Source organism: Ooceraea biroi, chromosome 1 (genome assembly GCF_003672135.1).
Source record: "Ooceraea biroi isolate clonal line C1 chromosome 1, Obir_v5.4, whole genome shotgun sequence".
Lineage (NCBI taxonomy): Eukaryota > Metazoa > Arthropoda > Insecta > Hymenoptera > Formicidae > Ooceraea > Ooceraea biroi.
Genome location: NC_039506.1, coordinates 20,274,798 through 20,296,797, shown reverse-complemented (window position 1 = coordinate 20,296,797; position 22,000 = coordinate 20,274,798). Strand labels below are relative to the sequence as shown.

The following is a 22,000-nucleotide window of genomic DNA, read 5'->3' as shown; positions in this document are numbered from 1 at the left end:
ACCGGAATTGCGGGGACGTGGCTGACCATATTTATCCATTTAGGTCTGCCGCGCGTTCTCCCTCTCTCTCTCAACTTATCACGTAACTGGATTAATCGAAAAATCAAGCTTTAGTGAGCTGCGCAGCGCAGCGAATCCTATTGTACCGTATAATATTGACCTATCCTTAATTGCTTTATTCACGAAATTTCAACATGGCAAGAAGAGAAAAACCCATGATAAAGTGAGCCGTTTGCGAGCGTGTACTCCGCACACTGTCCCCAACATTGGCGATTAGCGTTTCGGCCGAGCGTGCTCGCTCTTGAAAGGGATTTCCTGCGCGCTAAGGAAACACGATCGTCGCTCTTCTATAATCCGTGGAATTAACGCGAGTCCCCTATTCCGTGTCCGCAACGTTAATTCTTAACGAGCGATATCTTTCGTTTTTATCGCTCGACCCGGTAGTCAGACACCGATGTTTACAGCGCGGCTCGTGCCTTAAGCAAATTTAACGATCGTTACCATAGATACACCCGATGCACCCGGAGAATTTCCCGTTACGGTCGTGGAAAATAAATAACATTTCCCCGAATTGCTATGCAGCAAGACAAACTATGCAACGCGGAGCGAAACTCGGAATGAAATAGCGGCAGTTTCGAAAGATCAACAGAATGATGTATGATTCATATAAATGGATATTGCATAACATTGGACGATTGAAAATATGACATGACCCTACCGTATCGACGTACACGATAATCATCGACCTCTTCGTGTAATTAGTCTCATTTAAATGCCAGCGATAATTACACGAACAATTTATCTTCCCTTGGGATTCGTTCAAGTTAAATTGCGCTCCTTTCTGGCTTCAACACGCTTCAAGAAAGCGAAAAATTTCCACCACTCAATTTTGATCGAACGTTCGAGGCGTCCAGTTTCGAATTCTCTTCCTTTCTCTCGTTCACTTGGTCTTCAAATAAGATTTAACGTTTTCTCATTTTTTCTTGCGAAAGGCAAAGCTTTTAAGAAGACTATCCCGCGCGGCGGAATCACACAGGCGTAAAACGCCTCGAATTTTCGAAACGATCTCAAGTGATAAATTCTGCCGTTAGCGGATGCGAACTTCGTATTTTCGGCACGGATTCATCGGGGTCACACTGATCGATCACGTATTACGACACCGTGGTGTAACCCCTAAACGGGGTTTACGACGTGCTATTAAATCCTCGACACTTTACTATTGTCGATGTTCATACTCAAGAAACGCGGGCCCTTGCGACGCCGGCGCCCGTCGTCTTTATTGTCGCGAATTAATTTAGACGGCATCGTACTAAGCGCCCCTTAACCGACACGTGGAAAGCGTTCAATAAGGATCGCATGTCTCTCGGTAACGGTTGTGCCATGCACTGTTATCAAGCGGCTGCAGCAGCCGTTGAGAAATAAATTTGCTGAATTGTAAAACGATCCAATCAAACGGACAATAATTCCACAATCTCGAATTTTCAGCGACAATAGTTTCACGTTGCGCATTACATCATGTTGTGTATTACATCATTGTAATAAAATATTTTATTTCATTATAACTCATTCAGACGTTATATTATAATAAAATTCTGTAGTGCATAATCAGATCGTAAACTCGGTTGTACATTTTCTCTCTCGACGCAGGAATCACTTGCTAGGTAACGTGGTATTTTACCCCTAAGACGTATTGTGGTAAGTCATGGCAGCACGATCCCTCGCGCGGGCCAATACGGGAATAAAGCTCGCGCATGGAAAGTACTTTGACCGAACACGATTCCGAGTTATGCTAATTTATGCCGCCGAACGAGGGAGGCGTGCTTGCGCACGACCTACCCTTACACAGTTATCTGCATATCCTCGGATCTCTTTCCCCTGCCGTTTCCGCTACCCCGTAGCACTTACACGTCCTTGGATACGTCGTTCCCGACGATGTCTCGCGGTCTTTATTATCGGAAAGACCACTAATCCGAGAAGTCATCATTTTGTCAAGTATAATTTGTCGAATCTACTTGCAAGATAATATCTCACTTGCTTACGAATGAAACGTTTTGCATTTCGTTTACATCTGTATAACATACATTTCCATAACACAATAAAATTTAGAAAATATGCTATGTAGAAGATTAAAGCTCCCTGCTAAAGAATTATAATTTTTAAATAATGCAAATGATTTGCAGACGTATCAACTTTTAAATGTTTCTCGATTATCAACGAAACTCGCTTAACTTGTATTATATAAATATAACAAAAATATAAACGAAATGTCATTTAGTGTAACTAAATCCAATCGGAGCTAAAACCAAAGTGCTGAAGGCGCATCAAGTTGCCAACATCTGGGGTGACAAACCTAATCAATAGGCCAATCCATTAGGTACATGCGCTGTTTACTGATTGTACATTGCTATGCTCACCACTGTCTGATTGGCTTGACGCTTAACTCTCGTTTGTCTTACACAACCCGGCAAGACAAATTGTGATCAAAGACAAATTACGAAATTGTTGGTCGACGGAAAGAAACGCATTACTCGATTGCCTTCTCTCTTGCCATTTCTAAATTAGTCTCAGTGATCAATAACTAATTAAGTACAAGCAAAAACGGACTGCATCCGCGGAAAGAGAATCCTTTAAAGAATAACAGAATATCGATCAGTGAGAGCGTATGATATCGAACGGTAATAACAGTAACGTTATTTCCTGTGTTATTGCACCGCGTCAGAGCTATTGTAGCGCAAACATCTACGATCGTGGATTTCGTGCAGGTCCGAATGTTTTGACGCGACGTTGAAAGAGATCGACATCGATATGGGAGGCGACATCTCGCGCGCATCGGTTATTTATCGGAATTGAATTTCCGCTGCATTCCGGGAGAAGTCAAAGCTCGGGGAGAGGAGATCACCTCATGGAGGGCGTAATACAATATTCCAAGAGCTCGGTGTCGAAGAACAAGGCTGGGCATCGGTGTCGGACGTCTCGACAGGGTGTAAAACGCGGCATCCGTTTCGATGACGACGTACGTACGTATGGAGTGTCCGTATGAGCCGCTTAGGATGAACGCCATCCCCGTTGATCTCCGATTCTCCGAGGATATGAATACCTCGAATTGGCAGATATTGTCCGGCTCTCCAGCCGTTCCGGAGCCACTCGTCGTCGCCGGTGTCTGTCCGTTGACGACGAAGAATGCGATTGAGAGAGGCGGCCCGACATAGGTACAAAGGCGGAGAGACAGTGAGAGGGCCAGCGACGCCCCCGGATATCTCTGGAATAAGGGGTAGAGAATGGTCTATCGGAGGAGGATGCTACGGACGTCTATTGGGTTAGTGAGCACTGCGGAAGACGTGACGGAAATGTGACGACGGACTTGTCATCCCTTGCGTGAACGTGACGACGTCTCGACGCGAACGTTGAGGAAACGGAACTCCACGTTTCGTTCTTTGCTATTCAGAGTGCCAGCTGCACTACTTAATTAAGTCGGTTAAGAAAACGTGATACCAGGACGTCGTCAATTTATTAGCATTATCGAGCCAGACGATAGTGACTTCTTCGCACGTCTCGCGAACGGTGCATAATTGACGGGGTCTGAAGATAATGTCAAGTGGAAGGCAAACGGTACGGACGCAAAATTTTGCCCTGGCGCTATTAACTTACTCTGATTTACTCCGTTGCATCAAGGAATCGTAACTGTTTCCGCGAGCCCGCGTAAAGTTTTTACGTCTCTATCTCATCGCAGTGAATCAATGAGCCGCGATTCGAACGGCTGCTTTAAATCAAAGCGCAGACTTCTCCGTTGCTTCCTTTTTTTCCTGTTCCTTCTCCTTTTATCTTGTGAAATGTAAGAGTACCCTGAACCAATCGCAACGGAATATAAATGTGAAACGCAGCAGTCGCAGATGTAGACGGAAGCAACGCGAATATGCGTTTTAATGAAGAGACACTCAGAGTAACGTCACGTTTGTTACTCAATATTTGCCATGCACGTATAATTACATTTACCAAGGTAACTTTTTAGCTTTAGCGTGCACTAATGATAATAAGTATATTGAGAAGTAACTTTCCGGCGTCAACTTGGAAACGAAAGATATTTTCAAAGCCATATCTAACAAAGTATTCATTTCTGCTGCGTAAACGGAAATAAAAAAAAAGTAAAAAATGTTTCTTTTTAAAGAGATATGAAAATTCATGGACCGTTTAATGTTTGCAGTTTGGCATACTTCTTGTGGTACGGCTCGCTCTGCTCCACGGTACTTTGCCGAACTTCTCCGCGCAGGATAATCCGGCTGCTTTTCATCCTTGTTTCCACGTCAGGTGAGTATCCGTATAAATCCTTTATGTTACGCGAGTCGCAACGAGGAATCCTATTACAATGTTTCAAAACTCGTAGTGATTGAGAACGACAGGAAACTTTATACCATTGTCCTACGTCGAGGAGTAACGTATCGCGTGTATACGTGAGATCAAAGTGTTGGATGACAATGGAAACAAGACGACTTCATCCTTTGATCTGATTCAGCTCGGGATTCACCCCTTGTCCAATTGCTTTCAACAGTTGGATGCATTTAAACGCCGATGCTATATCGACTGTTTGTCCCTGCGCCTCCACGAAAGAATATTTTCTCAGAGCTCCCCTCTCTCTTGCTCCCTTGCTTCTCTCTTGCGAGCAATCGGATATTTTATATCCGATTACTTTCGAGAAACTTACATTAACATACAAAAAACGTATAAAAATTCATGAAGATGGGATCTCTGTCAGAAATAAATGTACAGATGTTTATCTAATCAATTTTGCTAATAACGAGTCTAAAAACAAAAGATATAATTTCATGTCCGCGAAGTATTTTCTACGTTTATCGCATCGATGAGTGATAATTTAATAAGAAAGTAAGTGACGTCAGAACATTTGTAGGGAGATGTACGTTTCTCGCTTTCGTATCTCAAATACACGAATTAAAATGTCTTCTTTCATAGTCGTTACCAGCCACGTTGCATCTCCAAGTTCGAGAGCTTTCGTCTGTTCAACTTTTCCACTCCAATTGGCAGCTCGCAACGGATTCACGCCGCGTCCTGCCGCGCCGATTCGCTCGAGTCTTGCCGTCAAAGAATCCGAACTGCAACTTCTCGTTGCGGCTCTCTTCCCCTGAAAATCTCTCGGTTGATTTCATCGAAGATAGTAGCCGGCGATACCGCGACTAGCTCGCGGCTGCTTTAATCCACTCGACCGCGCGCGCCTTTCGGGTCATTTTCTTTTACCGTCTCTGAAAGTTTTCCGCTTGCAGCGCGATATAGGCACCCGCGGATGGAGTCCCGATTCGGCGAACGACCACGAAAAATTCCCTAATATACGATCCGATTTTACGGGCCGCCGAACATGTCCGGCAAATCCGATTCCGCTATCTTCCGTAGTTCAACGATATCGCACGGCCGCCGTATCTATTACGTCTCACGAGAAACGGACATGTCTTGACGTTTCACATAGATGGAAAATGGAAATGGTCGCGCGATGTGATTCTCTCGACGCGTTTCACCGCAGAATTCCCGTTCATGACGGGACTGCGGAATATATACGTTCACCTAGCGAAGACTCTTCATTTTATCCGGTACGACAGACGAATCAATATTCTTCATGTTCATGGAAAATTATCTGGATTTATGGAAACTTTATTCGCCTACAGATCTGATGCGTACACAGTTTCGTAGGCTGCGGAATTAATTAATTATCATACTGTTACGTTTTCATGAGTCGCGTTTTCGTCGATTTCTTTCACGCAGAGGGCCAGGAGTCGACCTAAGGATCCTCTTTCCGACGTAACTGACGAAGGAACGCTAATTAAATGCAACGTTCTCTTAACGCTGCTCTTTCTCTTCGCGAACGCGAAAGTGGCACTACGAGGAAGCAACAAAAAGCTCTGGTTGCTGGTTGGAACGTCAGAAGATTCGATATAATTTTAGCATGCTGAAGTATTGTTCTACTTTCTCGTCAAGCGGATATCGGAGCAGTCTTTTCCGCCGCGGACCACTAGTCGTATTTATTCATCCTCTTCCCCGGTACAATCCCAGGTTTCTCGCCCTCTTCTCCGGCTCTGCAGTCTCGAGTGTATGAGGGGGTTGAGAGAGACGAAACGAACCGGTGGAAGAGGAAGGGCATTACTCGAAACGCTCCCGGGCTGCTGCCTGCTCTAGAAACCGGGGCGGGAATACTTTACGAGATGTATAATTTGGTTGGATGTACCGTCGTTTCGCGCAATTTACGACCGTGCGAGCCTACACTGGACCGGCCAGCCCTTCGATATACCCGTGTGTGCTCTCCGTGTGTCTCTCAGGATTCTATCTCTACAACCATCTTTTCTCTCTGTTCCTCTCAACGCTGTCCTGTCTCTCTGGGCGATCCTTGTCCTCGAAATATCCTCAGACAACGCATATGCGATGGCACGTGTCTGTGACGCTACGACTTGAGCAAATTTGCTGGCGCAAGATGTACCATGGGGTCGCGCGGGGTTTCTGGTCTAACACAGTTATATGTTCACGGAGCAAGCAAGGGAGCAAGGAACATCGGGCGACGTATTTGCGATGGTCTGCGCCGCCTCGAACGCTCAGGTGGCCTATACGCCCGGTTAGATGCTGCGATGCCGTGCGATTAATACGGTAATTTAAGTTCGAGCTTGTTAAACGGGCGACCGGCGCACGTAACTACGCGCGAAGCGTTAATCGCCGCTTAAACGGGGGTGCGCGATATAAATCATGCCGCGCTCGCAACGCAACGGCGTGTTCTCCCAACATCGCACAATTAGGACTTTGCTGTAACGAAGCCGCTTCAATCTCGCGCGAGCGGGCACCGGAGATCCGGCAATTTTATACCGGCAATTTTATGGACAAGATGTTGATCCTTTCGCACGTTAGCTGTAATTTTATACACGCAAGTCCGCACGATGCACACCAAGATTGGAAAATTAAATGGAAGTTCAATGAAGCAAGCTCCACGATCCAAATTAGGCATGAAAACGTATGTTACGATCTACCGAATGATGTCAAGAAAATAAATATATTCGTGTCACATCGAAATACATCGAAATCGCCAAATCAGTCTCGGCCTCATGTTGGGCGCCCTCGCTGCCAGGGATAACGAAAGAGAGTACGTCAGGGTTTCGCAGCGGACTCTGCGGGATAAGTGGAATTGTTAAAGGACCCCTTCACGGTTACGACGAATTTGTGTGCATATATTGCAGCATGGTCTCCTCGCGGTGATTAATTCCACGTCGGGTACGCCCCGTCGTGTCTCGCTCCACTGGCGTACCCGTGCGCGACGATATTATTATGGGAGCCATACGCGTGTCATTCCCACCGCAGTCTGCGCCAGCTTTGTCGTAAAATATTAATGCGCTAGACAGACTCGTCGGAAGAGACGCGTGTTACGAATGTTACAACGAGCGCTGGGACTTCTGTCGAGTTGTTCCCCGCAGAGTTCCCCCATTTTGTCGAATTCCTCGCGAAATGTAACGCGATCTGTTGCACAAGGGGATCAAGAATGACGCGAATGATCGATGGTAAAATTGGACGTGGCAATCGTCGAATGTAGCAGGCTGGACTACGTTTAGTCCGCGCACAGGCGGAGTTAAAGTGAATTATAGACGTCATCATAAATAACAATCATGCACGTTGATGTAATAATTGCGCACGTATGCAGTAGTTCTAGAGTGCAAACATACATGTGTTTATTTGGTGCGCTACTATGTATTATACCGCGTGTATTACGGGTATCCGGAACGTTGCGAATCGCGCGGCAATTAGCGAATAATACCGGTGTGTTCGCGTTTACGGCGGGCACGTCGAATTTGTGCACCGAATAGGAAAGTACGTAACATCGTTACGGTGACGACGACGGGGCACCAGTTCGCGAAGGTTATTGCAAGACCTTATTGTGTTCTTTAAATCGCCGCAGGAGTTCATTGGAATTTATGCAGCGCAGTAACTTGAAACTTCTTCTTTACGCTTGTACGTTTGGAATACTCGGGAGATTTATAAGTTTATAAAACAGCTTACTCCTTAGGAACTGCGGGAATATCTCAGCGAGCAGAAGGAATACGCTATAAATGGTTAACGCAAGTTTTCCTCATAAAAAGCTTGTTCCGCTTTCCTCTCCGTTTGATTTCGACATTTCTCCTGTGTTTTTCGCGATTCTCGCGTAATGCGAGCGCACGTGTAAAAGATCGCTGCGAGACTCGTAATACTACGTAAAACAGATTTGTACGAGAACCTCCGTCCCGCAGTGGTGCGTCCGAATTATAGGCGAGAAGTCCTCAACGGGCGTCTCGTCGACGAAACGTTGCCCGCAGCAACGTGACCGAGTGCACTTCGAGTTTTATCAATATCCGGTGATAGAGAAGCGTTAGAATTATCGTGCACAGGTCTATTCAATCGCGATTGGTTTTGCGCGCCGATGGCAATTTTTTTTTCATTTTTATCTTTTTTCACTTTTTTTCGACATTTACTTTATTCAATATGTGGATGACAGTAAATTGTTGAAATTCGGGATCTCTCTTAACAATAGGAGAACTCGACGAACATTGCTGTCGCGCACGAGCACGCGACTACGCGTGTAGATTTGAAAACGAGGGAAAATCATCGCGCGCGACAGTCTAACAAAAGTCGAATTGTCGAAAATGTCGTTGGCTGTCGCGTATCGACGGGCGTGCCGGAGGCGATTTTCTCCAAGGAGGATGTCGAAACTCGCTCTCATATTTATGAGCCACGTTATGCGAAAATGCAAACGTATGCAGCACAAGTCATTTACGGTGTGCTCGCATCATGCACGGGGCAACAGAACTCCATGCATGTGATAGCGATAGAGTGTGTAATATAACGCCTCTCCTTTTCCAGCCCTTCCACTCCCCCCCCCTTCTATTTTCATCGCTGTATGTATAATAGCATGTCTTTATGACGTAATCCTTTGACCAAGAGGAGAATATTGTTACGACAAAATTTGTATCCACGCTGTCACGGCCATTTCCCTGGAAGTTCTGTTCAATCATCTTTGAAGTATTACACTCTGCATTTTAATATCACGTATCTGAATTTGCTCGCACAGAGTATCTTCCCGGATATTGCGAATAGTGGCCTTTGGAAGGTACTGAACGTATAAAAGTACTGAAAGCATCGCCTGCTAATTCTCTCCACGTCCACGTGCTATTCTCCACATGCAGACATGATGATTCTGCGGATGAAACCAGTTCGCGCAGCAAGACGTCGTGATGCCGATTATTATCGTCCAAATACTTCGTTAGGCAACGTAGAATGCACGCGAGACGCCGTTATCGATCCTCAGAGAGATATAGCGGAACTTGCATTCATTGTTCCCCGGCCGGAAGATAATCCATCTGGACGTTAAATCCACGGATCAATTTTCGTGCGAACGTCTCATTGCCGGGCGATTAATTCTCACGATCGGAAGTTTCCGCGGTAAATGGTACCTTCCCCACTGTTCGTCGCAGCTCAAGCTTCTCGTCTACCGCAGGATCACGAAGAACAAAGTGGCTGACCGTTCATCAATCGTCAAAGTACCCGTCAAGCGTGTCCCGTTTCTCGCACGATTTACGACCCGAGGCACGATAATCGGTGGTTGCGTGGCGAAATGACGGCGAAAAAAACACGAAGCGGATATAAAGTGCACGAGCCACAAAATTATGGGAATATGTAAAACATTTCTCGCACCCGTTAACCCGAGCAAGCGAGCGCGGCGGATTTACGATATACGGCGTGTATTTTTGTACGTGAATATTCGCGCACCGCGCTCGGTTAATACCGCCAGTCAACTACGGACATATGCGCTTCTTTCTCACCGTAAGTACTTTCCCGTAGCAACTTCGTATACCCCTGCCATAATTTATGCCCCATTCAAGCACCTGCGCGCCTTCCGGAATTCCGCCCTCCAACCCCCCGTACAAACTCGTGTCGCGAGTTCACCGTAAAGATTGCACGATGATATACTCGGCGCAGATAATTAACATCGTTTACGGAACGCTCACGACCGGCTCGTTAAACAGCCACGTGAATAAACGCTTCTTTTCCCAGCGGATGCAATGGAGGGAAAATGTATGCCACGCGCAACAATAACGTTTCCTCCTACCGATCGTCAGAGAAACGAGCGAAACATTTGCGTCAGATGCGTAAATATATTCGCTCGGATATTTTATGCTGCGTAAAATCTAAGAACACTTATCAAATTTTGTCCATACTGATATTCAAAATTATACTATTTTTCGAAGCAACGCAATTTCGATGACACTGCTTGTCGATTCTAATTACGTAACTGCATAACGAGAACAGGCTAAACGATAGCAACGTGGTTAGCCGATCTCTCGCAAGGGCTAACGAGAATGTACGGTGGCCAGACAACTTTCTGGACAGTGAAAATTCCGACACGGAGATAAAGCGGCTCTGACAAAGCTACTGCGACGACACCGCTGAGTGCGCGTAATTAGTTATATCCGGAGGGTCTCGGCACACTGTTCTCTCCTAACGAATCCCCCGCGGTAGTAAATTTTATACTTCATACGAGGAACAAAGCAACGAAGATGATATCAAACAGCTTTTGTGACTTTTTCCCTCTCTTCTGCCTCTACATCAAAGAGTTTATCACCGACGCGTTATTGGGTCATTCCTTGAACCCGGCTACTCTTGCGACCCGGAATTTTATTCCCGATATCACATACAATACGTCGTATCTCGTGATTTTTTTTAATACGCTTCTTTTTATTATGCTCGTGGCGCGGAACTTGTGGCGCGCGAAAAATGTAGACGAAGTTTACGGAGCGCCGTCTCTTTTTCTCTCGCGATGCATTCTTCGCCGCTCGCTCTTTCGGAGCTCGCGTTACAATTTCTCTCTTGAAATATTCCTCAAGAAGCGGTGAGATCAAAACGGAGGTACACGTCACTCGCGACGAGGCAAGAGACACGAAGAAAGTCGCGTTGTCGTAAAAAGGAAACGTCGTCACGGGTGTCAGTTGCGGAATATCCAATTAGCCGATGCTCGAGAGACAAGATGTTTCGAGATTCTTGAAAATGTTTGTGCTTTGATATCTTGGCCTATCTCGGTAGATCAGCGTATCGTGCGAGCTCAGTACAGCTTCCAAGATTACACTCGTCCTATAAGCTTCGTTTTGTTTCTCATTTTCGTTAGGTACGAGGCAAGAAAGAGACAGCAGCAGGTAAAGCGAATATGATCTCTATGACGAGGAACAAAATTCAGAGCGTGATAAAGGCGTTCTTAACATAAAGGCGGCCGCCATTTACGCCACTGCACTTTTCCGCGAGGTGTTACGGTTTATTGTGCGGTGGAAGACTACTCGACTTTGCTTCGCTGATCCTCAATAGCCGTCAAGCCCATTCTCCACTCGTTGCCGCTGATAGCTCCGGTTACCATCCGAAATCGTTTATTCATTGTTACACGCAGTTAGGAAAATGTTGATGCCCGTGTAGATTAGCGTATCGTAAAATCGACGTGTCTCACCGTTTGCGCTCGCGGTGCAGGAACGGTTTTATCTGATTGTGAGAGTCAAGCGCGCATCCACGAAGCTCCAGTGAAATAATGTCACGTCTGCCGCTCGCGATTATGTACGTGCGTAAATCTGCCGAATTAACGAGCAACTTTAGCGCATGCCGGCAAAATTAGATGCCGTGTGACGTCGCTTACCTGGACAATTTTGCGAGCATCAACGTGATACATGAGAGATATAAGTCATTCGACGCTACCCCTCGACACGTGCCCATCCGCACGCGCTCGCTCGCTCGCTTACATTTACGTGGCTTGTGCAATGACGTTAAATTATCCATTAACCACTTTAGGGGGCATTAAGTCAGTGAGGCCGCGAAATTTCGCCGCTCCCGGCTGCGTATATATACGACGCCTCAGAGGCAGATCCGAGGTGCCTTAAAGATGTAGAGCGCGGTTGGCGGCACGCATTTACACCGAGCTCCGAAGCCGCGGAATGTCTCAAACTAACTGATACGGCATGACATAAATTCCCCATGGCCTCTAAGAGCACTTTGGGTAAGCCGCACCGTTGGTTTTCTTACTCAAACGGCGTTTCCGTACGGGTATGCGTATCGCGTCGTTATGTCGTCGTGTATATTTGATCGCGAACGCAACGCGAGAGACATCCCGACTGTGTCGTGCGTATTGTCGCGAAACCATTACGCGTGTATAATAATTCGAGATACCGCGGTAAATTAATGTCGCGCTTAAGTACGATGCATCATTGCGCCGACGGGGAACGGAATAAATCTAACGGCTTATAAAGGATCCCTCGCTCGTAATAATGGCGGCTCTAGCGTGGAACTGTATTAGCTCTTCCGATTTACCGCCGGTGTCGTCGATATTTCACTTGAAAACGCCACTAATACAAAATGCAACTGGGATTTACGCGCTGAATATTATTGTTCCGGGCGATGTGTATGCGCAGCTTTATACACGTGCGTGCGACGGTACATAAAATAGTGGAGATGTACGATACTCATTGTATACGGAAAGCATTAATCTTACGCGTGTTACAGATAGTTACTAAAGCATTATTATGGCGCTCGTGGTATTTATTAATATCGAAAAATCGATCATTTCCGTGCGCGCTTTACTGACATCTCGCGTTGCCTATTTATATTTATCCGAATTCGGCAAAATAAAATTAAAATTTCGAGTGTAATCGATACGTCAATGAATGTGTGCCGCGCGCGGTACTGATATAAACGCGCTAAATAAATCAATTGTGCAGCCAGGTCACGTCTATCTTGCATTATAATGTCCAGAAATCGCCACTAATCCGCGACATTATTAATCTGTATTGCATATTGCAGATGCTAAATAATAATTGAATAACGATTTCCATATTTCTCTCTCTCTCTCTCTCTCTCTCTCTCTCTCTCTCTCTCCTGCCGGAAAGAATCAACTCGATATTGCGACAACAAATTCGTTATTTCGCAGTACAGTAACGCTGATATTGAGATCGAAGGAAAGCTTCTGTAGCTATCGATCCAATGCTCGGCTCGCTCATTTCACTTTGTAGCGACGATAACATAGCCGCGCTAACCTTTATAGTCTATCTCATTTGGAAGAACGTTATCAAAGCCAGCTAGTGCGCCAGCAGGTTAGTACGCTACTACGCTGGCAGGAGCTGCTCTTTCTTTCATGAGATGGGAACGGGGTTGTAAACTTGAAATCCTTAGGGACCGTGTCCGTGTACATCGTTATAACGTGGCGGGTATACACGACCGAAGCGCAAGAAGAGGTACGAGGGTGGACGACCACGGGACCACCGAAGGGATGTCGCTGACAATCCCTCCACGACGTATCTGATATACATGGTTACGCGTTGAACCCTGAATGTCTCACCGTGACCTGAAACCTCCGTACGTCATCATCCGCACCGACGTCTTCCATTCATTACGACGTGCTTGCACGATGCGACGTACACTCGGAGAAATATAGACGCCCGACCGCATCGTGTTGGGGGTGGAATCAAGTCGGGCGCGAGAGACGTACGGCAGTCGAGGATGGAACAGCTAAATCGCGGCGTGCTCCGGCTACGTGTACCCCGTTTCCTGGATCCATTCTGACGCGTCCACACGCAGAACTGGGAGCGTCATCAGTTCCCGTGCGCTGGTAACCAAGACTGACGCGGCGCATCCTGCCCGGCGAACGCGGGGCGATGCCTCGCCTTCGATCAATCAACCCCGTCGTTTCCGACTCCACTCGTTCGTAGCAGGAGGAACGGAGAAGGACGGAAAGTCGAGTAAATTACTGCGAAACGGGTATAGCCTCCTGCGCCTTGCCTATCCCGGACTGGATGGCTCGGCTGGGATTGCACGCCACAAATTATCTGCTTAGGAACCTACCGACCACTAATTCTCTCTCTTTTCACCGCCGCCATCACCGTCAAGACAGTCTTCCAGGGCAGAAGACTGTCTTCCACTTCTCCTCTAGGCTATTTTTCCGTTCGCGACAATGTGCTGATTTCCGAGACATGAGAGAGAATTTGCGAAGATGGAGTGTCGCGATCTACCGATGCATCTATCGATAAAATAAAACATTCTTTCTTGTTTCCCGGGTAATTAATTTCACTTGAAAATACGAATCTATATACTATCATAGAGTAACTTTCAGCCGAGATTGCCGAATTGTATGAAATACATACTCCGTAACAGAATGTAGAGAGTTTATTAATCCCGGCGAGGCGGGCAGACAAGTGCTTAATGTTCTCAGGTAAATTACATGGGACCGTATTAATGGCTGTAGCCTCGGCGTTCGTCACAAAGTTCGAAACTACTACGCGGTTATATTAGAAATAATGTGTGGGACATACGCGGCCGAAGTTATACGCGATTGAGCTTGGTTACAGCAACGAAATTTATCCTCGCGTGGATTAAACTAATTATATTAGTCGACGGCAATGCTACAGAATACGCATCTAATAGATTTTTGGAAGAGAAACAGCTTTGTCGACATAAATTATGATTGTACATAACTGATTAAATAATTTGCTAGCTATCGGTAACGTATCGTTTGTGAAAGATGAAGCATACCATTATTGCACACCAGCCACAAAATAGCATTTCAATCCAATTTCGCATGTTACGCGAATTCCGCTTGATCGTAGTCCATCGCACATTATGTTCACGTTTAACGTTCACCAATAAACGTTGCTTTGCCAGATGAAGTATAACGCGCGGGAGATAATAAAGGGACACGGTGATCCTCCAAAGTACTCGATGAGTCGTAATTAAAAATCGTGCCAGGCAATTAAACGGCGCAACGCGGACTAAATAAGTAACGTGGGGGCACTCCGCGAAAAGCAATGGGAATCTGTTTGTGCACGTATAGCAGTATAGCAACGACCGTAATTCCTCCGCGTGCCTTTCGATCGAACCGTGTTCTCAATTAGCGGGAATCTTTCATGAACTCGCGCCGGCACGTTCCTCGCGTTTATTCGCCTCGAAACAAGATCCTAAGCAGAACGCACTGCCGGTAATTATTCTTCTCTTTACGATCCGAAGGAAAGGTCCCGCGACGCCCGTTACGTACGTTCAATTAAAACGGCAGTCGAACCAATACGAATAGGGCCGTTAAGGGGGGAGCCTGCTTTAGAACGTTGAAAATAAGGTATAATTTTACGAATTGTTTTGGAGAAACTATACAGCGGATCATTATAAAACTTTGATGCATTTATTAGTACATGTTTAAAGATAAAAAAATTATTTTTTATTTGAATATATCGCCTGTAGAGGTCGTCCTGGGGGCATCTTAGTGCAGCCGGCATTGTAAATTGGTGAGCATTCTCCTGCCTCCAAATTTCATCCAAACTGAAAAATTGAAATATTTTCTTGTTATTTATGAATTCCCATCGTCGATAAACCTTTAATATTCATAAAAACATTAAGTTAAACAATTATTTTTGCATGAAAAAGTTCAAAAACTTTGCCTAAAAATCGTACTTTTGTGTTCTAAGCTCCACCATTTTGGCACTTTTCAACTTTTTTCTTCTCTCTTTGGTTCATCGACGATGGGAATTCATAAATAACGAGAACATATTTCAATTTTTCAGTTTAGACGAAATTTGGAGGCAGGAGAATGCTCACCAATTTGCAATGCCGGCGACGCAGTTGCACTAAGATTTCTCCAGGACGACCTCTACAGGCGATATATTCAAATCAAAAAATAATTTTTTTTATCTTTAAACATGTACTAATAAATGCATCAAAGTTTTATAATGATCCGCTGTATAGTTTCTCCAAAAACAATTCGTAAAATATACCTTATTTTCAGCGTTTTAAAGCAGGCTCCCCCCCTTAACGAGGGGAGGCGAAAGAAAACCAAGGCTACCGAGGGGCTACGTCTAGACGAGTGTTGCGTGATGGAAAGTCGGAAACGCGAGGTGGAGGACGTATTCAGGCGGAAAACGCGGATCGGGTTGGGCACGGTATCCAGGTACGCCGTTCCTGGCTTCGATCCATTTCTGTTTTCGCCTTCCCAGTGATTCCGGGTTAAAGAAGAAGAGACACTCTCCGCGAAATAATAACTTGGCGCCCGCCAGTGCAAATGGCGCGCTGTTTCCCATAAAAAGCATAATCCATGGCGGAGTGTCGTTGTTCTCGATACAATAATGCTGATAACGAATAATAGCGAGCATGGCCTTTTCCAAACTGCGCGGCGTCTGCACGCTGGAACTGCTGATTGAGACTCAAACCGCAATATCGCAGCAATAGCGTATCGGGGTGGGAAATTTGTTGGCGGTATTACCACTCTGTTCACGAAAGCGGCGTATCGAAATGCGCCATTATTCCTTCTGTGAAACTACCCAAACGCGAAATTGTACTATTAAATTTTCAAAAAAACCGATGCTTTTGCGTACAACTAATTCCACGTATAGCCGATGCCCGCGCGAATAGTTTAATGGAAAACGCGCAATGATTACGATAAATGGCGATGGTGCAACGCGATCAACTCCGCGCTTTATTCACGTTATATCGCGATTGAAACGGACACGCTTTGGCCGGAGATTTAATACGCGATACACCGCGAGACACTGGATTTGTGGACCTCTCGAAAGACGTAATGCCACTTACGTACGTCAGGTACGCTCGATCAGCTTGATGGGCAGCTCGCGAGCACCGGAGATACTTGGGGGAACAATACACTTCCGGCGCGACTGACAAAGACGCACGGCGCCGGTACTAGCGGTGGATCGGCATCAACGGGATGAAAGCGGAGAGGCGGAGGACGGGCGTTTGATTCCGTGGGACGGTGCAATACATCTCTCCTCGGTTTACAGGTCGCTCGCCGAGACGGAAGTGTATCGTGCTCGACGAAGCGGGCACATCCGGCTCGCAAGATTAATTGCCAATAAACCTCCATTATAGAGATCTCTTCCCGCGGCCGTCACTCTTCTCGCGATATCGCGCCGCTTCTACCCTCTGATCATCTTCCTCGTACGCAACGGATTACCGATCGCACGGACATTCTGGGCTCTTTAACGAGAACGAGCGAGCGTAACGCGCGTAAATTAGGCGATCGTCGGATGCTCGTGAGAAAAAAACAGCGAGAAACACGACAAGGCGCTATTTATCACGCGCCGGATAATTTATGATAGAGACGATGTAATGTATCTCAGACGCGCAATTTATTCCTCCCGCTTATAACGACCCGCGGCGACCGTCACGATTATTCACGTAATACGAGCTGTCCCGAAACAAAATGTGCTGTCTCGTAGGAAGATTGATAATTTATTGTCCCACTGAAGTGTCTAAATTTAGTCGACGTCTCTCGCGAGCTCGATATTCTTCTAATATCGTGTACGAGAAGATAGATAATTCAGCCCATAACTCTTTGAGATTTCATTACTAAATCGAGCAAATCGGAGATAAATCGTGCTCCAGGCTAATTGGACGATGCTGACCTACATCTTAGTTTTACGCTCTGATTCTACGCGGCGTGAAAAGTATTACCAACAAATCGTTACAGGTATGCATACGTTTTTAATTACATGATGCATGACTTCGCGCTTGGAAATTGCGTTTATGCAAATAGGGTGACTATCTGAAAAATTTGACGTAGAAAAATGATGCCAGCTCGCGTGCTTACAGACTGGCGTGATTATGCATGCAATAAATCTCGCTTCGGAATCACCAAGTGAATGCTTAGGAACACGTGCGAATCGATCGTAGACTATCTCGCACCTCGGCCTCGGGTAATCGAGGGAAATTGCTTTCATCTGAATTCAAAAGCATGTACGGGAGATCAAAGTTCTTACGTGCCGCGATGGCGAAACGAACGGACGATGGTGCGAAGAACTTATCACGCGAGCGCCGATTAAAGTTTCCACTTTGCACCTGGTTTCATGAATTTCTCGACCATGATTGATCACTTCGAGTGCTTTGAAATTGTCATCCCCCACTCGCCAGGCACATTCTTAGAGAATCTTAATGAATCTTAATGAAGAGTACCGAATATAATTAATAGTGGTTCGCGAATAACTTTTAGTGTTCTCCTGTATTGATGTATATATTTTTCAATCTTGTCTATACTATTTATACACGTATATATTTTTTATAATTATATATTTTCAATTCAACAATTTCCATAATTCCGTTTTCACTTGCTTATGCGTGAAATATAGTTCCGGATTTGCCACGATTGGCGCGTAATTTGCAGGCCGATAATACCTTAACGTCGAGAATACGGACGGAAAACTTTGTCGCTTATGAGCATCGACAGGATCGATACCCGCGTATCACGAAAGTGTACTAGAAAAGGAGGACGGCTGAATGAAAGAGAGGGTAAATTGATGGAACGGCACGATTAAAAGCTAATGACATCGCGTTTCTGCGCGAATGACGGCTTCAAAAGAAGACTTTTTCTGAAGTTGGTTGGCTTGACAAACGATCGTAAGACCAACAAGAAACGGTATCTAGCGCGAACTGTCTTAATGAAACTGTCTTAATTGAACCAATTGATTAATTCTCCTGCAGCAAAGGTAAAAATGCAACATTTAATGTACTTTTATAACGTATAAATTGTTGTACAATTTATAGAAAAAGTTATGTTAAATGAATTATAAATTTAAGCGTAAACGTAAGAATTTTACTTCTTTCTGCCACTTACTTAAATATTCTTAATATTGTCCGATACGCGTACAGAGCGAATTGTTTTTCCCGCACATTCGACGAACAAAAGTAAAAAGAAATATTTCTAGTTTCTCCCTTGTCTATTACCAGCTGGACGCAAACCGCGCTGGAGGTCTGGTTTCGAAAAGCGGATATTTGTTTGGCCGAGTCTATAGCAGTCTATGAAAGTCCACAAATCTGAGGATATCCCACCTAGATTTATAGCAATCTCTGTAATACCCACGATTTCCAAAAAGAGTGGACGTGCGGGTATATGTCACTCTCTACCACGCGCGCGACCATCTCGGGAAAATCCTGCTCTTCCATATGGCAGTACGTGCGCTGCGCGCTCGCGTGACATATGCCACAAATTATTATTATGACATTTCAAATCATCTTTTATTCCGAGCGAGCTCCGAAATTCGCTCGCGTCGGACGAATATCCCCGTATATATGCAGGTGCACTCATCAATCATTTCAACAAAATGAAAATATAGATAGCTGGCGGCAAGAAAAATTATGCAGAGAACGGACGGACGGATGGACGGCCGGCGGAGAACCGAGATATACATTATTGTCTTTGATTCTTCCGAGCTATATTGCGTTTTTTCGCTTCTCAACTGTCCGAGAGATGGATATTAATTAACGAGTCGGCGCGGACGGTACAATATACGTGCTCAAGCACGAAATAACAAAGAGATAAAAGTCGTTAAATCGCGAGACATTTAGGACAATTGCTGGCTGCACAGGATATAGATTTTTCTCTTGCGCCAAAGGGAGCAATTAGAAAGTCACTTTATATTTAAATTTTAATGCCTCTCAACTCGCACTTTGACGTATCATTTAGAGGAAAATTATCTAGTATTCATTAGAATACGTTAAAGAGGCCGCATTACGCTGGAATATATGTCGGTCGTTATCAAAAAGTGGGCGGAGAAAATTTATGTAACGTGCGAGATGATGTAACGATCGTCGCGTAACGGTACGCATCGCAAATTCTCATCTCATGTTATAATTTGCGATATACCTCCCTTATCTCTACATACGATAAATTCCTATAATATTTTCGTATCTAAAGATAATTTATTTAGAGACGTTGTGAAAAAACTTAATAACTCCATTTCTCTCTCCTTTACACCTCGCGATCCGCAGCTACTCATTTACTCTTTGATTATTCGGCGAAACCGATGTGGGATGATGTCGCATCTGGCACCCCCGAGCAATTAGACACACTCACAACTCGTCGGAATTAACACTGACGACGGCCTGGGCGAATATTTACCACGCCGCCTGTAGTGCACGAGCTTGCACTCGCGGAACAATAGATTTGCCGAGTAAGCCGTCCTGGCGAGTGCAACGATACACCGAGAATACCCTCGTCGAAGATCGCGCAGACGCTCGCCGTGAGGTATATCGAGCCGGGCATTATATCGGTGATTATATCGGTGGATGCTGATAGCGAGAAAATGGAAGCTTGGCGTCAGCAACCGGGGGGCACCACTTCAGCCTCCATTGGCCGACCTCTTCAGCTCACGCCAAGGGGGACAATACCGATCGTGAGAACTTGCCTCCGTCGCGACGCTCGGGCCAATTTCCCTCGGAAAAAAAGAAGCAGACGAATCCAGGGCCGACGAACCTGCTCGCTCGCTTGTGCGCGTCTCTCTCCATTATTAATTCCGATACAGTTTTAATTATGTCCGCAACTTCTTAGTCGTGCTGGTTTCATTGGTTTCAGATTGATGACCTTCTGCTACCTGGCGGCGCTGAACTGCTGGTTACTACTATGTCCGGCCATACTCTCGCACGACTGGCAGATGGGATCCGTTCCTCTGGTCACGTCTTTCACGGACACCAGAAATCTAGCCACCTGTATATTCTTCGGCGGTTGTCTGGTTCTCACGTACAAGGCCTTCACGGATTTCGAGGTGAGTGCGCGGGGAAACTTGGCGCTGTCGAATCGATATAAAATGTCGAGTTGCATCATAACCAGACGACGACGAGCTACAGATGATTGCACACAGTCCATCAATATTTCTTGCAGCATTAAGGGGGCATATACGTTTGGAGCCCCCCAAAAAAGGCATTTTTCATGAATTTTTTGCAGAGCCAAGACACAAACTATAAAAATGGGACTTGTTGCATAATAAAGTACACCTTTTGTACTTCTTATACAAATTTTATTGAAATAATAGTGTTACAAAATCCCCCCCCCCCCCTTCCACCGTCGTGTAGTTAACCGTGCACGCGATTCGTCATTCCGCGGTTACAATAATATCTCCGTGCCTGTTCATCTGAAACACAAAATTCAAACGGCATCTTAAAGAAGAGTAAATTTCCTTGTCGTTGTCGTATCCGATTTTTAAAATTCGAATTTTCAACAAAATGGCGGACCTTTAAAGTTAGAGTGCCGATTTTCGGCACAAAATTTCAGTTTTGTTTGTTTAAAAAAAATAGAAAGAATTGGAATTTTAAAAATCCGATACGACAACGACAAGCGATTTTTATAAGCTTTCAATCAAAAAAAAAAGGTAGATCGGTTGATCCGTCTTCAAGTTATCATTGTAACCGACTTTAAAAACATGGTTTTGAGAAAAACGCGTTTAAAGTTTTGGAACAAGTTTACTCTATTGTAAAACTAAATTTATTCAACTTACACGTCATCGTCAATTCCTGGGCCATACAGGGAATCCTCCTGCACAAGGTTTGCCTCCATTTGTTGGTTTTTAGCGAGGCGACGGCTTATTCGGGCCTCCCGCATCGCATGCTGTGCTCGGACGTCCGCTTGGATACACCGTTTGCCACCTATTGGGCGGCATTTTTCGCTTGCGCGTAAAACTTTTTCGAAATTTGTTCACTCCTTGTGACTCTCGAGAACTTTTACACCTATTTCATCGTGACACGTACTCCACAAACAACGAGAATCGTCCGTATCACGCAACCGACGCCAGCTAAATGAATAATCGGCTTGAAAACAGCTTAGAGCACTGCTTACAGCATCATCATCTATTAGAAAATACCTATACTTCAATCTCAAAAGTAAGTTTTATTGTAAAGGGACAAAAGAAACCGTTGCATGAGGGTCCGACCCTTCTACCTGCGCGCCGCTTCAGAAACGGCAGGCGCACGCCTGTGCACTGCCCGACAAAACGCGTTGTAACTTCTTTACTTATTCAAATTTCAAAAAACGGTTTTAGGACAACATTCTTGAAGGTTCAAACTGTCGAAAAATGGAAAGAAAAAAAAATCAATTTTTTGAAACCGACAAACGTACATATATGCTCCCTTAAAGAAAAACAGTCTCACTGTTTCTTTCACGTTCCAGGTAAATTGGTTCTATTAGAATCACACTCTGATGAGA

The 22,000-nt window shown here is 45.2% G+C and overlaps 1 protein-coding gene across 1 annotated transcript in view; it reads left to right on the top strand.

Annotated features, from left to right (window-relative positions):
• The window catches only part of LOC105277952 (transmembrane and TPR repeat-containing protein 1), a 133,582-nt gene that overhangs the window by 72,358 nt on the left and 39,224 nt on the right, over positions 1-22,000 (top strand). Inside the window, exons 6-7 of the mRNA XM_011336706.3 lie at positions 4,202-4,305; positions 20,378-20,567. Of these exons, the coding sequence (XP_011335008.1) occupies positions 4,202-4,305; positions 20,378-20,567 (294 nt within the window). The remainder of the gene's footprint in view (positions 1-4,201; positions 4,306-20,377; positions 20,568-22,000) is intronic.